The 15,925-nt window shown below is 42.0% G+C and overlaps 1 protein-coding gene across 3 annotated transcripts in view; it reads left to right on the forward strand.

The window, feature by feature from the left end:
• Positions 1-347: 347 nt before the first annotated feature.
• Positions 348-15,925, forward strand: part of TPP2 (tripeptidyl peptidase 2) — a 78,626-nt gene continuing 63,048 nt past the window's right edge. For all 3 annotated transcript variants that reach the window (XM_012440957.2, XM_012440958.3, XM_064371775.1), the window contains exons 1-2: positions 348-527; positions 8,794-8,922. In XM_012440957.2, the coding sequence (XP_012296380.2) occupies positions 363-527; positions 8,794-8,922 (294 nt within the window). In that variant the 5' untranslated portion in view covers positions 348-362. The remainder of the gene's footprint in view (positions 528-8,793; positions 8,923-15,925) is intronic.

Consider the following 15,925-nt stretch of genomic DNA (forward strand, 5'->3'; position numbering starts at 1 on the left):
AGTGAATCGATCCGGGACCTCAGGACTGTTCGCTTGGAGGCCTGCTACTACCTAAAAATCCCAAACGCCGGCCTCTTTAAGAGCCCAGGTTCGAGAACCGAACCCTCCAGTTTTGTCCTCAGACTCCGCCTCCTTGATTGCAGGCCGGGCAATACTCGGGCCTGGCTCCTGAGAGCGGCGCCGTTGGCTTACGTAGCAGCACGTGACTGGCCACCGCGCCCTGGCAGGCCGGGATTGGTGGGCGGCGGGCCGACCCCGCCCCTCGCCCCCGCCTCCGGCCCGAGGCCGCCCGGGTGTCCTCGCGCTGCTAGTCCGCGCGCAGCCTGGCAGTTTGCCGCTTCCTCGTCCTCCATCCTGCGTCCATGGCCACCGCTGCGACCGAGGAGCCCTTCCCTTTTCACGGTCTCCTGCCGAAGAAAGAGACCGGAGCCTCCTCCTTCCTCTGCCGCTACCCGGAGTATGACGGGCGTGGGGTGCTCATCGCCGTCCTGGACACGGGGGTCGACCCAGGGGCTCCGGGCATGCAGGTGAGGCAGCCCCCGAGGGCCTGGGCGCGGGGGCGCGGGCGGCCGGGGACGCGATCGGGGACGCAGCCTCGGAGCCCGCAGGCCGAAGCCCCGCTCTGCGGCCGAGCCGGGCCGGGGTGGGCAAAGCCCGGGTGGGCAGAGGTCAGAGCCGGGCGCGGGAGGAACCGGCGCCCGCCAGGGGGACTCAACGGCGCACGGTGCCAGGGGCGCTGGGCGGGCGCGGGCGGGGACCCCAGGCAGGGCGGTGTTCCCGGCCCAACAAAAGCAGCGTGCCCGGCGCGGCTGGCTCGAGGAGCCTGGGTCCGCCTGTGGCCCCAGAGACACCCCTTCCTTCTCGCTTCGGCGCTGCCAGGCCGGCCCCCTCGGGCTCCTTCCCTCCATGCCGCCTTCCTCTGCAACCCCTCGTGCCTTGGACACCGGTCCCTGCCTGACGTTTTCAAAGAGAATTTTACAATTTTTATCATTGGGTTGAGGTGAAGACACCAGATAGGCAAGTGACTTCTGAGAACTTAATGTTCAGGGTTCGAGTGATTTGGTTTGGGGAAGAATAGTTTGTCTTTAAGCACGAAAGCTGGGTTTCCAGAAGATAACCCAGTCGGCTTCCGGAATTGTTTCCTGTGGTAGTTTTGTGTATTCTATTTTTAAACGATCTTCTGCAGCGTATTTGCTTAGGGTCATTGAATCTTGTGGCTTAGTCTTCGTTTACATAAGGAGAATTCAGTTAGGTTTGGTTTTGGTGAGCTTCTCAGACCTTATGAAATTATGCTGCTTTAAAAAAAGAAAAAACACCCTGAAAACATAAGACGGTTTTTAAAAATTACTTAGTTTTACCTTAGGCAACTTTAAAATCTTTAGATTCAGGGTATCATACCAGAAGGTAGTTTTTTTAAGTACGTTGTCTCTCGTTAAAAGCATTCTGTTTAAAGTCTTTAAAGTTTAACTTTCGTACATTTAGCCCTTTACTGAAATCCAGTAATAAAATTTCGCCATTGTTCAAGATCTATCTCCCAGCATCCTTACTAATCCTACTGTATGCTGATCTCTCCTTGATCAGCCCTGGCTGTCTTATCCTTCTTTCTACACTAAACACTGATGTTTTCTCTCTTTCTCCTCCCCTCAGTGTTCCTTCCCCTCTGGATCCTTTATTGTGCTTTCTGATTATTGAAGTAGCATTTTGGAAGTAATGAATGGGAGTCTGTATGTTTAGAAACCCCTGGGAATCTTAATTGCTGGCGTGTGTTCTTCAGCACCACTCTGGAGTACAGCACACCTTTGATGAATCAGAAGAGGAGCAGATAATGAATTCCCTCCCGGTAACTGGAGTTGTATAGTTGTCGTTGTATTAATGAGTCTTTAAGTTGTATTAAGTCTTTAAGTTTAAAGACTTAAAACAATGACAGCTATCACCTCACTGAGGCTTTATTACAGAGTAGTAATAATGCTTTCCATTCTGCTGTGGAGTGTGTCTACTTTTTATAGGATGAGTGGGAGGAAAACAGCTGGGATAAGTAGTTCACTGGTTCTTTTGTCAGGATAATAAGAGGGTCAGAAAAGTTTGGAGAAGTGCTGCTTGGTAGAATTTGTTGGTGGAATTTCCAGATCTGTTTCTCACATTCTTCTGTTACTCTCTCTAAAGTAATAATAATTTTCAACCCATAGTGTTGTTGTGAAAATTGATTATAAAAGGACTAATTACATGTGACTTTTTAAAATGCTCAAGAAAAATACTGTTTTGGCAATGACATTTATTTTATCTTTTTTTTATGATTTCAACTTTTATTTTAGATTCAGAAGGTAGAAGTGCAGGAGATTGACATGGGGATATTGCCTGATGTTGAGATTCGGGGTATGATTGATCCTGTCACCCAGGTAGTGAGCATAGTACCCACGAGGTAGTGTTTCAGCCTTATCTCCTCCTCTTCCCTTTGGGATCCCCAATATCTATCGTTCCTATCTTTGTGTCCCTGTGTACCCATTGTTTAGCTCCTACCGTAAGTGAACAGTTAATATGGATCTTTCATCACCAACTATTTGGAGGATGAATATATATTAGATATTTGCGTGTGATAAATATTCAGATAATAACATTGAAATCAAATGAAAGCATTAACTCTTATCTTTTAACAACCTTGACTCAGATACTAGTCTAAACACAGAAATTGGGTAAGGTGGCTTGCAAACATGAGGGTTTTTTTCTTTTCCTGTACCTTTAACATATTTATTTTGTAGATATATGTGTACATTAAGATTAGAGGATGGATAGAAATAAAAAGGAAAGAATGAAATAGGAGGAAGACGAGGCTGAACTGGCCATTTGGAAAGCCAGGTGGGGTCTGAGCAAAGGAGTAGAGGCACAAGTGAAAACTTGGAAGAACACTGTGGATTGTGTCAGTCTTGGGTGACTCCCTTGGGCCCGTTTCTTATTTTGACAGCTCTGTGGGGATGATAAAGTGGAGTGTGGGTGGTGTGAGAAGAGTAATAATTATGTAAGTGATTTCATATTTCCTCAGCAGATATTCAGGCACCTACCAGGTGCCTAAGTTTGTGTTAAATGTTATAGTTTTGTAAACTGTCACTGTCACAGAGATTGACAAAGGTCCTGGGGGGATGGGGCAGGGATTGCGAACAGCACTGGCCAGTGAGAGCTGGACTGGTCAGGTTTCACAGACCAGATGGAACTTGGACTATACCCGAGATACATATGCAGTGGCCAGGAGGTGTCCCCTTCACCAGTCTTATTTCTCTTTGATCCATCCTTCACATTTCCAGAGTTAGATTCCTTAAAAAAAAAAACAAACCTTGTGGCCAGGCAAGATGACTCACGCCTATAATCCCAGCACTTTAGGAAGCCGAGGCCAGCGGATCATGACGTCAAGAGTTCAGGACTATCCTGTTTAACTTGGTGAAACCCCATCTCTACTAAAAACTACAAAAATTAGCCGGGAGTGGTGGCGCATGCCTGTAATCCCAGCTACTCGGGAGGCTGAGACAGAAGAATCGCCCGGGAGGCAGAAGTTGCAGTGAGCTGAGATGGTGCCACTGCACTCCAGCCTGGTGACAGAGTGAGACTTCATCTCAAAAAAAAACACAAACCTTGTATTACACCCTCATTTAAAACAAAACCATTTCGGAATCTCAATTGCTTTTGTGTAAAAATTTTTTTAAAAAATTGAATGACATATATGAGGCCCTTTGCCATCCAACTCTGGCCTCCTGTGTAGCCTCAGTTTTCATCATTTCCTATGTCCATAGCCCCTTCATCCCCACCTTTCATCCCGTGCCTCCCCTTGAACATTTCACTCTTTCACTCACTCAGATGTTTCAGATCTTTTTGCCAATACATGCCTTTGCATTTGGCATTTCATCTTCTGTCAAGCTTCTACCATCTATCACCTGTAAACTCCTGCTTCATCCTTTAAGATCCAGTTGGGTCTTGATACCATTACTTTTTGGGAACTGATTTAATTCTCCGCCGCCCCCCACCCCCTACCTCATATTTATGTGTGGGTTTGCCATTATGTTAGGGCCTGCAACTTCAGAGGTGAGTAAGGCCCAGTCCCTCTTAAGAGTTATTTAGGCTTTTTGTCTCTTTGCTCTTATAGCTATTTATTTGTGGAAAAAATATATATGTTCATAATGAATGAATATAATTTCTTCATGGAGGAAAAAAAGAGGTTTGAGGAGGTGACAAGTGGTTTCATAAAAATCTATTTTCACATTCACTAAAATTTTTATTTATATCTCTTTCAGTTAGCTTTCCCTCATTCCCCCCAAGCTGGGTTTTGTGTTCTTATGTTTTTATATGCTTTCATAGATAGTGTCCTAACCTCTTTTTTTTTTTTTTTCTCAAAGACAGGGTCTAATTCTTGTCACCCAGGCTGTAAGGCAGTTGTACAGTGGCAGGATCACCGCTCATTTCAGCCTCAAACTCCTGGGTTCAAGCAATCCTCCTGCCTCAGCCTCTGCAGTAGCTGGTACTATGTATGTGCCACCACACCCAGCTAATTTTTTAACTTTTTTGTAGAGACAGGGTCTCATTGTGTTACCCAGGCTGGCCTGACCTCTATTATTTATTGTCCTGTTTTGTCATCATCTCTCTACTTATTTTTCTTCCCAACTGATAGTAAGCTTTTCAAAAGCAAAGATCGTCTTATTTATGTTAATCATTACATTCCCAGAATAAAAGTCACTGGTTAATATTTATTAAATCTTTCTTTGCCTAAAAGAATATTTTCAGTATCTTTCCTGAAATTTTAAGTAAACTCATTAACTTTGTGTCCTTTAAGATAGATTGCTCTGGTCCTCTCTGCAAATGTTTGGCAAATCTTCCAACCTTCACTAGCCTCTCTACCTTAATGGTTACAGTCGAGACATATGGTAACTTAGATTCTTGACATTTTTGGGAAAAGCTTTGGGCAATTTCTGTTTCATCCAGCCAACATAGCCCAGTAAGCATTTCCCAGTCTCCTACCCCGACCCAGGATTGAGTACCGAAGTTCCACCTGTACTAACTCATGCATGTTTCCAGCCCCTCTTTCCCATGTGAAGCCTCCCCTTTCTCAGAGATGAGGGACATAGTTCCACTACTAGTAGTTCACCTTCCTTCTTTCCTTTACTTCTCTCAAAACACCATGGCAAAATTGTTAGGGGATTTGCCTTTTTTTAAAAAAAAAAAACAACCACCCTCCTCTGACCCTACATTTCTGTTTTTGTCTTTTTCTTTCCATTGAAGTGGTTTTCTTTATCTAATATTAAAGTAAGAAGTTAATGGATAGAAAAATTGCACGGATAAGAATTTGTAATGAATATTTGTGTGTGTGTGAGAGAGATCTTTTTTTTTTTTTTTTTTTTGAGACAGAGTTTCGCTCTTGTTACCCAGGCTGGAGTGCAATGGCGCAATCTTGGCTCACCGCAACCTCCGCCTCCTGGGTTCAGGCAATTCTTCTGCCTCAGCCTCCTGAGTAGCTGGGATTACAGGCACGTGCCACCACGCGCAGCTAATTTTTTTGTGTTTTTAGTAGAGACGGGGTTTCACCATGTTGACCAGGGTGGCCTTGATCTCTTGACCTCGTGATCCACCCGCCTCGGCCTCCCAAAGTGCTGGGATTATAGGCGTGAGCCACCGCGCCCGCCTGTGAGAGAGATCTTTGTAAGTAAAGTAAGATGTGGAAATAGGTGACAAATAAGCCATTAAATCCCATTAGACTTTTTTCCTTTGCTCTTGCATTGATAATGAGGTTTCTCGTGAGAGGGATCTGACTTGTTAGTGCTCTCTTGTTATTCTTCATCTCAAGTCACCCAAGTTCTCATTGAGGTGAAGATAGGTAATTTGGGTTCTTAGTGCTACTGTATGTCTTCAAATTATGTGTTTATTTGGAATACATTTTAAAATAGGTTATTTTCTTAGATGATTAGTACATGACCTATCTAGTTTTAATTTTATAGAGTAGTATCAACTTTCTTTTGTTTCCATTTTTATTTTGGTAGATTTTCTTACTTTTTTTTAAATTATATTTTCGAGACAAATAGCCTATCTCTTCAAAATCAGTATCTTATTTAAGTTGTGTAGTTTTTTCAGGGTTTGGTGTGATTCCCACGGTGATTTTTTTATGAATTATGACTTTGAACTTTCTGACTATTAGAATTCTCATTTGCTACTATTATAGGACAGTTCCTAAGAAGTAAACATCCTACTTGAGAATTACCATACATGAAAATAACAGCTGTGCCTGGGAGGCCTTTATGGCCCCTTCAGCTCTCAGGCCCTCAGTTGTTTCATGGCAAGAAGACTGAAATGAGATTTGGGGTCCACCAGCCACCCATTTGCTTTGTCTGGTAAAGAAAAAAACATGTATGCCTTTGTTTTCTCCACATCATGAATTTCTGCCTCCTTCTTTAGGGTATACCTTAATTACAGAGCTTGGAGGATATTGCAGAGGAAACACTTGGTGTTGGGGAAAGGGGCATATTGGTCAGAAAGACCTAGAACAGCGGACATTAGGCTTTGTCTCTTTTTTTTTTTGAGACAGAGTCTTGCTCTGTCACCCAGGCTGGAGGGCAGTGGCGCAATTTCAGCTCACTGCAACCTCTCCACCTCCTGGGTTCAAATGATTCTCCTGCCTCAGCCTCCCAAGTAGCTGGGATTACAGGCACCGGCCAACATGTCCGGCTAATTTTTGTATTTTTAGCAGAGACAGGGTTTCACCATATTGGCCAGGGTGGTCTCAATCTCCTGACCTCATGATCCACACGCCCATCTCCCAAAGTGCTGGGATTACAGATGTGAACCACCGTGCCCAACCAGCTTTGACTTAAACAGTGTAAATTTCCCAGGTGGAAATGGAGTCTGAAGACTGTGCTCTTTCATATTACTGACAGTTTTTGTGCTTCTGTTTCTTTCTTGAGGATGGAGCTTTTTTTTTTTTTCTAGTCTTTGTGTCTCTGTTTTCTGTCTGATTCCTGCTGGTAACTCAGTACATATCCCCGAATGCAACAAATTCCCTTTGGAAAGCTAGCCCAGAAAGAGCCCAGAAATTATTTTTCCCACAAAGATGTATAAATATATATACTGTTACTTGTAGCAATCATATTATGGGCTCAAATGAAAATTTGTGAACTGGTGGGAGATTAAACCTTTGAAAATCAGTCTTACTGATGAGTAACTTGTGTCTTATAATTCAAAAATTAAATATTCGTTGACTGCCTGACAAGCACTGCGAGGTAGTGGGTATATGTTGGTGAATAAAATAGACATGGCTCTTGCCCTCATGGAGCTTCTTATTCTAATGGGTGGGGGGCGGGGACAGAGGAAGAATCATCTGCCTGTATAATTAGAAATAGAATTATGTTCTGTGAGGGAAATGAGGTACAGTGAGAAAGAATGATCAAATTTAGGATGGCAGCTACTTAATGGAGGTCATCGAGGAGGCCTTTCTGTGGAGTGACATTAATAGAAAACTGAGAGAAGATGGAATCCTGTGGAACAACTGAAGAGAGAAGGAATTCCAGGCAGGAGGAACCTGTTTAAAAAGTCATGAGGCAGGAAAAAGTTTGGCATGTTTCAGGAATTGAAAGGAGGTTGGTGTGGTTCGAGTCATGAGTATCGGGTTGGCAGGGGTCACATGGTGCGAAGCTTTTTAGGCAAGTATTCTGAGTGCTCTGTGAATACACTGATGGGCTTAAAGAAGAAGACTGATAAAATACAGCTTGTTTTCATACACATTGAGTATTGCAAATTTGAAAGGCTCCAATGAACATGTCGTCTGCCCTTCATGTCAGCTCTCAAAATGATTTTGGAGCATTTGGGACACTCAGCCTGTATTACTTTTGGTAGGGCCAACAGTGGAAACTGAGGGACTGCTTAGGAAGTGATTGTCCTCAGAAAGGCCAGAGATGATGATGATTTGGAGAATCAGGATAGTGGTAGTGAAGATGCGATGGATCTGAGCTATGTTCTAGATAAAGAATTAACAAGACTTCCTGATAGCTTCACTGTGAGGAGTTAACTGGCGTGAAGAATCAGAGGAGGATTGCTAAGTTTCTGGTGTGAGCAGCTGGGTGTGGGGATTCCTGGGATGGCAAAGCCTGGAGAAAATCAGGTGGCGGGGGAATGTTAAGCTTGAACTTTGGACTTGTTGAGTTTGAGGCACTAGTGTGGCATCCAGCAATGATGCCATTAACATTTTTCCCCCTAAAGTTCTATACTTGGTCTAGCCCACGGCTCACCGTCTTCAGATCTTTTCTCAAATGTTACCCTCTCAGCAAGGCCTTCCTTGAGCAGCCAAATTTGTATTGAAAACCCCATACCACCCATCTCCCGTCCCTGCTTAATTTTTCTCCACAGTTAATTCTCATCATCTGACGTGTTCTTTTTATTTTTTTCCCTAATGCCCAGGGTGATAGTACATCTGACATGTTCTTTATTTTACTTTTTTATTAACTGAACTGCTTCCTCACTCTAAAATTGTCAGAGATTTTTGCGTATGGATCACTGCCATATCCTCAGCACCTAAAATAGGGTGTGGTCTATAGTAAATGCTCAGTAAATATTTGTTAACTGAATGTATGAAACCACTTGAAGGATTCTGGGGTGTTTCCACGATTAAATTTCCTTATTAGTATTTGTCCAGGCTTTTGGCTTAAAACAATTCAGTTCTCTTTTTTAAGTGAATGCAGATTTTGTATATACACATAAAAATATGGGTTTGCATTGTTTTCTTTAGAAATGAAAACCTAAAATCTACAATTTAATTTTCTTAATTTTCAGGTTACAACTGATGAAAAACCAAAAATCGTTGATATTATTGATACAACAGGAAGTGGTGATGTGAATACTGCTACAGAGGTGGAGCCAAAGGATGGCGAAATTGTTGGCCTTTCAGGAAGAGTGCTTAAGGTCAGAGCTTTTGTATTCTTTTTGAATTTTTTTTTTTTTTTTTTTTTTTACTGTTGCCTCAAAGTGTCTAATGTTTTTACCTTACATTTATCCATTGCTACATAACAGATTACCTCAAAACCTCATGATTTAAAATGACAAATATTTATTACCTCAGAGTTTCTGTGAGTCAGGAATCTGGGGTGCTTCTAGTTCAGAATCCTCCTTGAGGTTGCAGACTGTCAGCCATGGCTGACTTCATCTGAAGGCTCAGCTTGGGAGAGGAAGGGGAAGTTTGTTTCCAAGCTCACTGGAGGGTCACTGACAGGCCTCGACTCCTTGCCATGTGGGCCTCTCCACAGTGCTGCCATACCCAGCCACACCTGCCCTGGCGGAGTGAGCCGAGGAAGTCCCCACGATGAAAGCCACCGTCTTTTTATTAAAGTGATCTTGGAAGGGACCACACATCACTTGACTATGTTCTGCTCATTGGAAGTGAGTCAATAAATCCAGCACACGCTTAAAGGGAAGGGATTTTACGAGAAGTGAATCATTGGAACCATTTTTGAAGAAGCCATGATTTTGTTGTTTGGTGGAGCACCTAGTTTGGGCTATATTTTTCAGTGAGGTTGCCCAATTTTATTTTACGATTTGAATACAAAGATGGAGAAAGTAACCACGATAGTTTTGCCTTCATCTTTTGCTGTCTCTTCATAGTATTCCCAGTGAACTTGACCATGAAGAAATACTTAGGCTATAGTCGCTGTTAACTTAAATGGCCAGCTTTATCTTATGCTATGTCATTCTGTATCCTTGGTAGAAAGGCCTGGGCAAGCTCAACGTAAAAAATAATGATAAAGCAAGCATAGAGCAGCTCATGAGCTAAGGAACATGGAGGATGGCAAGAATTTGTGATCCTGTACTCTATTGTTTAAAGCAATAAGCAGAATTAGTTTGGAATATAAAATTATGATTAGTTAACTTTTCCCATCTTTTACTGTCTATCTGAATTATACTTAGGCTTTGTCTTTTAGATAAGCTTTTTGTGGCAGCATATTGGTTTTCTGTGCCATGTAATAAAGCACCATACACTTAGCAGCTTAAAACCTTGTATATTTCTATATTTATTTATTATATCACTGTTTCCATGGGGTAGGTGTCCAGGCATGGCTTTCTGTGGGTCTCTGCTCAGGGTCTCACAAGACTGCAGTCAAGTTTAAAGGCTCAGCTGAGGCTCAGGCTTCTTTTCCAAGTTTACATGATGGAAAAATTCATTTCATTGCAGCTGTAAAACTTGTGATAGCTTGCCTCTTTAAGGCTCGTAAGAGAATCTCCAACTTTGGTGATGACCCCAGTCTCTCTTTTAAAGAATTCACCTGATTAGTTCAGGCCCACTGAGAATCATCTCCCTTTTGATTTGCTCAGAATCCTTAATTGCATCTGCAAAATCGCTTCACCTTCTTTACATACCATAATGTAATTGTGGGAGTGACATGTCATTATATTCACAGATCCCACCTTCACTTAGTGGAGGGACTATGCAAAGGCTTGGGTCTTCTTAAGAATCTGCCCATCTTGGACAGCTGGCAGCCATTAATATCTAGGTTGTACTTCCTTTTCCATGTGTTATGAACTGAATATCTGTGTCCCCACCCCCTGCTCAAATTCATATGTTGAAGCCCTAACCCTCAGTGTGATGGTATTTGGAGGTTGGGCTTTTGGGAGGTATTTAGGGTTAGATGAGGTTTGGAGTCCCCTCAGGATAGTATTAGTGCCCTTGTAAGAAGAGACTCCAGAGAGCTTCCTGTCTCCAGGTCATATGAGGACATGGAAGAAGGTGGCCTCTGTAAGCCAGGAAGAGGGTTTTCACCTGAACTCAACCATGCTGGCACCCTGATGTTGAGCTTCCAGCCACTAAAACTATGAGAAAATCACCTTCTGTTGTCAGTCATCCAGTTTATGGTGCAGATTGAGAATCCCTGTCTGAAACACTTGGGACCAGAATACTTTTAGGTTTCAGATTTTTTTTCAGATTTTGAAATATTTTCATTGTATATACCGGTTGAGCCTCCCTTATGCAAAATCGGAAATGCTCCAAAATGAGTGCCAACATGACACTCAAAGGAAATGGTCAATAGAGCATTTCAGATTTTCGGATTAGAAATGCTCAGCCATCTGAATTACTCTAGCATTCAGCCCATCTTCCCCCAAGTCAACCTTGTTATTAGAATATATTTCAAAGGGAAACTTGGAATTCCTGTGAGTTATGGTACTCTGGGAAACTAAAGAGCATTCCTAGTAAGTTCTGCAGGCTTAGAGCCATATAAAGTATTACTTGATTGTTTATTTATTTATTTGTTTTGAGACAGAATCTCATTCTGTTGCCCAAGCTGAAGTGCAGTGGCACAATATTGGGTTACTGCAACCTCTGCTTCCTGGGTTCAAGTGATTCTCCTGCCTCAGCCTCCCGAGTAGCTGAGATTACAGGCATGCGCCATGACACCTGGCTAATTTTTTTTTTTTTTTTTTTTGTATTTTTAGCAGAGATAGAGTTTTGCCATGTTGGCCAGGCTGGTCTCAAACTCCTGACCTTGGCCTCCCAGAGTACTAATATTATAGGCATGAGCCACCTCGCCTGGCCTCATTTATTTTTAAACAACTGTAGTAACCCCTGCTTTGGATAAACCACATGAACTAATAAGATCACTAGTGCTCACAGGTAGAATTATATATGTACCATATATACTGCTATTAAACAAAGTCAAAACAATTATAAGGTTCCTCTTTTCTCAGCTTGGCAACGTATTTCTTTAGTTCTACTGTTAAGTATTCTTAGCCCATCATTTTGGGTTTTTAAACTTAATTTTTAATTGTGTTCAGTATGTTTTAATAGTTTAAAAAGACATATTTTTACAAGGCTTCTAATAAGAAGAGTTCAATCCCCTGTCCGAACTCTCCCTACTGTTTTCTGCTTCAACACGACCATCAGTACATTAAATTCTCTTCAAAGTTTAAAATAACATGCTAGTATAGTCTTATGTCTTTATTTGTAGAATTAATATGTGAAAGAAGAGAATTTAACTCTCAAGTCCTTTACTTCCAGGAAATTGGCATTATCTCTTAGATAACATCCTTTCCATTGTTTTCTCTGTGTTTTTCTGGAACTCCTGTTAATTGAACATTCGACCTCTTGAATTGATCCTCCAATTTTTAAATTTCCTTCCACCTTTTCTTCACTGCCTTTATCCTTCACCTTCCTAAGAGATTTCTAGCATTTTCTCGACGTTGTAACCCTCATGTGAATTTTGTTAAATTTTGCCTATTTTTAATTGCAAAAGCCCCTTCATTTTCACTTGGAGCATATTTTTGTATCATGTGTGCAACATTTATCTCTATGAGATACATTTTAATTTTTTTTTTTAATTTCATTGTTTCTTCCCTCCCCTTCCGCCATTCTCCTTTCTTAGTCCCCTATTCTGCTTCCGCTTCTCCTTTCTCCTTTTTCCTTCACCCTCTCCTTCTTCCTTCTTCACCTCCTCCTCTTCCTTGTTCTCTGCTTTTTACTTTATTTTATTTAGGTGTCTAATCATCCCTGGCTGTCTTATTTTAGCAAGTCACAAGAAAAGGTGATTGGAAGCTCTTCTGCTTGTGTAGGTTCTTTTGGTGGGTTTTACTATAGAGTAATGATAAGATTTGGGGGGACCCCCATAATATCAGCACACACTATATTTTTTCCATTGGGTTGCCCAAGTTATCTGAAAGAAGTCTTTAGCCCATTTGGCCTAGGGTTTAGGGAAGGAGTGAGCAAGAAGTCTGGCTGCAGGTATTCAGGTAGCCACACCATGCAAGGGGCCTGGAGCAATGTCATGCAGACTCATTTTTATGTCTCATCCCTCTTAGATTAGTTCTTTTTCACACTGCTGTGAAGTGTGAGACTGGGGAATTTATGAAGAAAAGAGGTTTAATTGACTCACAGTCTGCAGGCTTAATAGGAAGCGTTGACTTGGGAGTCTCAGGAAACTTACAATCATGGTGGAAGGTGAAGGGGAAACAAGACATGTCTTCTCATGGTTGATCAGGAGACAGAGCCAGCAAAGGGTGAGAGTGAAGTGCCACGCTTTTTTTTTGCTCTTGTAGCCCAGGCTGGAGTTCAGTGATACGATCTTGGCTCATTGCAACCTCTGCCTCCCAGGTTCAAGCAGTTCTCCTGCCTCAGCCTCCCAAGTAGCTGTGGTTACAGGTGCCTGCCACCATTCCCTGCTAATTTTTGTATTTTTAGTAGAGACAGGATTTTACCATGTTGGCCAGGCTGGTCTTGAACTGCTGACCTCAGGTGATCCACCTGCCTCACCCTCCCAAAGTGCGGGGATTACAGGCGTGAGCCATTGCCCCCGATTGCCGCTCATGTTTAAAGCATTAGATCTCGTAAGAATGCATCATCACAAGAACAGCAAGGGGGAAATCCACCCCCATGATCCAGTCAGCTCCCGCCAGGCCCCTCCCCTGACATGGGAGGATTATAATTCGACATGAGATTTGGGTAGACACAGAGCCAAACCCTATCACCTCTTCTTTGCTGTGTTGCCAAAGTTGACATGTTAGATTTTCTCTGGAGAGTTGCCTGGTTGGTGAAGTTTGGGCAGGATGAGGGATGGAGCAATGGGAGTGCTCCTTATACAGATTTTCCACCAGTCTTCTTAGTTAGAACTGTCTTCTCTATCCATCCATAAAATGTACTCACACACATGTTCAGTTTAATTTTTTTCAGGGATGTACAGGTGTTTAGATATTTTGCAGTAGTCATTAAAAGGAAGAATTACTAATCACTGGGATCTGACTAGTTGGATCTCTGCAACTCTTTTAGTACACAGTTTTCAGAAAGCAACACAATGAAGGCTTCAAGTTTCTTTGATGTAGTCATGCATTTATTTATTTATTTGAGATGGAGACATGCTCTTTCGCCCAGGCTGCAGTGTAGTGGTGCGATCTCAGCTCTGCAACCTCTGCCTCCTGGGTTCCAGCAGTTTTCCTGCCTCAGCCTCCCAAGTAGCTGTGATTACAGGTGCCTGCCACCATGCCTGGCTAATTTTTTGTTTTTTCAGTAGAGGTGGTGTTTTACCACGTTGGCCAGGCTGGTCTCAAACTCCTGATATCAGGTGATCCACCCACCTCAACCTACCTAAGTGCTGGGATTACAGGTGTGAGCCACCGCACCAGGCTGTCATGCTTTGAAGTGAACTAAATGTTTATAGTCTATTTTTTTCCACTTAGCCCATAAATTGCTAACAAACTTATTTTTCTGTCAGTTTAATATCAACTAATAGGTGCTTTGAACACTTCAGTAGTCTCGTTCTCAAAGGATGGTATTCCTAGGCCTCCTTGAGAAACCAGTGGTAAGTTACTTATGGCCTGTGGTACTCCCATGAGCAGATCAAAGTACAAAAGTGAATAGAACTCTAAAACCTTATATTGTAAAATATGCATACTTAAAGTACATAAACCCATTATGTACAGTTTTATGAATCGTTATAGCAGATCAAGATAAAGAACATTGATGTACATCAGAAACTTCCTGCATCCTCCTGAATCACAGCCTATTGCAACTTTTGTGATAATCATTTCTTTGCTTGTTTGTTTGTAGAGATACATCACTAGGTCATGCCAAACAGTTTTTCCAAGTGTGTGTGTGCGCGTTTGTTTTTTTAATTGGACAGGACATCTCCTTGATCAAGTGTTTGTATTAAAAGACATTTCCAGGCCAGCCGCAGTGGCTCACGCCTCTAATCCCAGCACTTTGGGAGCCAAGAGCAGGTAGATCAACTGAGGTTGAGAGTTCAAGACCACCCTGACCAACATGGCAAAACTCCCTCTCTACTAAAAATATGAAGATTAGCTGGGCGTGGTGGCATGCACCTGTAATCCCAGCTACTTGGGAGGCTGAGGCAGGAGAATCACTTGAGCCTGGGAGGCAGAGAGGTTGCAGTGAGCTGAGATGGTGCCATTACACTCCAGCCTGGATGACAGAGAGACTGCTTCTCAAAAAAATGTTAAAAAAGACATTTCCATTAGCAGTGTGTAATAGCTGTTTTCTGACCTCATGGTCATAGAGATATTCTCCTGTATTTCTAAGAAGTTTCACAGCTTTTTTCTTCTGTTTGTTCTAGAATTCACCTGGAATTGATTTTATATGCTTAGTTTGAAAAGAGTTCTATTTCTTTTTTTCCATGAGAAGACCCAGTTGTCCCTACACCATGTATTCCACAATTTTCACTCTAATTTTTGGTGCCTTCTTTTCACTTGGCACCCTTCAAAATGTGGTGAGCTTCTAAAGTCTCCTTCATATTTTTCTTTGTCCCTTCCTTTTTGTATGTTTCCTCCACTTCCTTTATTCTAATTTTAGTAGCATTTTGGAAGGAAGCACAGTGCCTTTTTCATTTTACCACATTTAACTTGAAGTCATTTTAAAAATTAATACTTAGCCTTAAATATTTTTGGGTTTAAAAAAAAAAAGATAAATCCAGGCATAATGAATGAGTTGGCCAGATTTAGCATGGTACTTAGATGCAGTGACAGCCAAAGGAAATGGTGTGCATGTGCACTGGCCTGTGCGATGAGGCTGGCAAGGCTGAAATCATTTTGAAGCAAAAAAAAAAAAGCCTCTGAATGGGCTTTAATACATGGCACCATAACTCTCAGATGACACTTAGCCCATGAAGAAAAATGTTCCGTTTGTTAGGCATCCTCTCTTTAAGGGAGTCAGAGAAATGAGGTGTAATTGGTAATGACAAAGATTATATATAGCATGAAAATCAGTCTTAATACTTGTAGTTACTGTGTAATTAGAATCATTTTTAAGATATCAACTTAAAATGGTCAAATGTAAAGATTTTATTCTTCGAGGTACCAAAATAACTTTTCTTTATGTAGATTACTCAAATATGCAAAATAAAATTTCATAATTGCCTCATAAAGTTAGCTTTATCTTGGCTAAAGTCAGACCAGATAGCCCTGATTATAATTTTTA

This window comes from Aotus nancymaae, unplaced genomic scaffold (assembly GCF_030222135.1).
Source record: "Aotus nancymaae isolate 86718 unplaced genomic scaffold, 86718_ANA_hifiasm-v0.15.2.pri h1tg000161l, whole genome shotgun sequence".
In the NCBI taxonomy this organism is placed as follows: Eukaryota; Metazoa; Chordata; class Mammalia; order Primates; family Aotidae; genus Aotus; species Aotus nancymaae.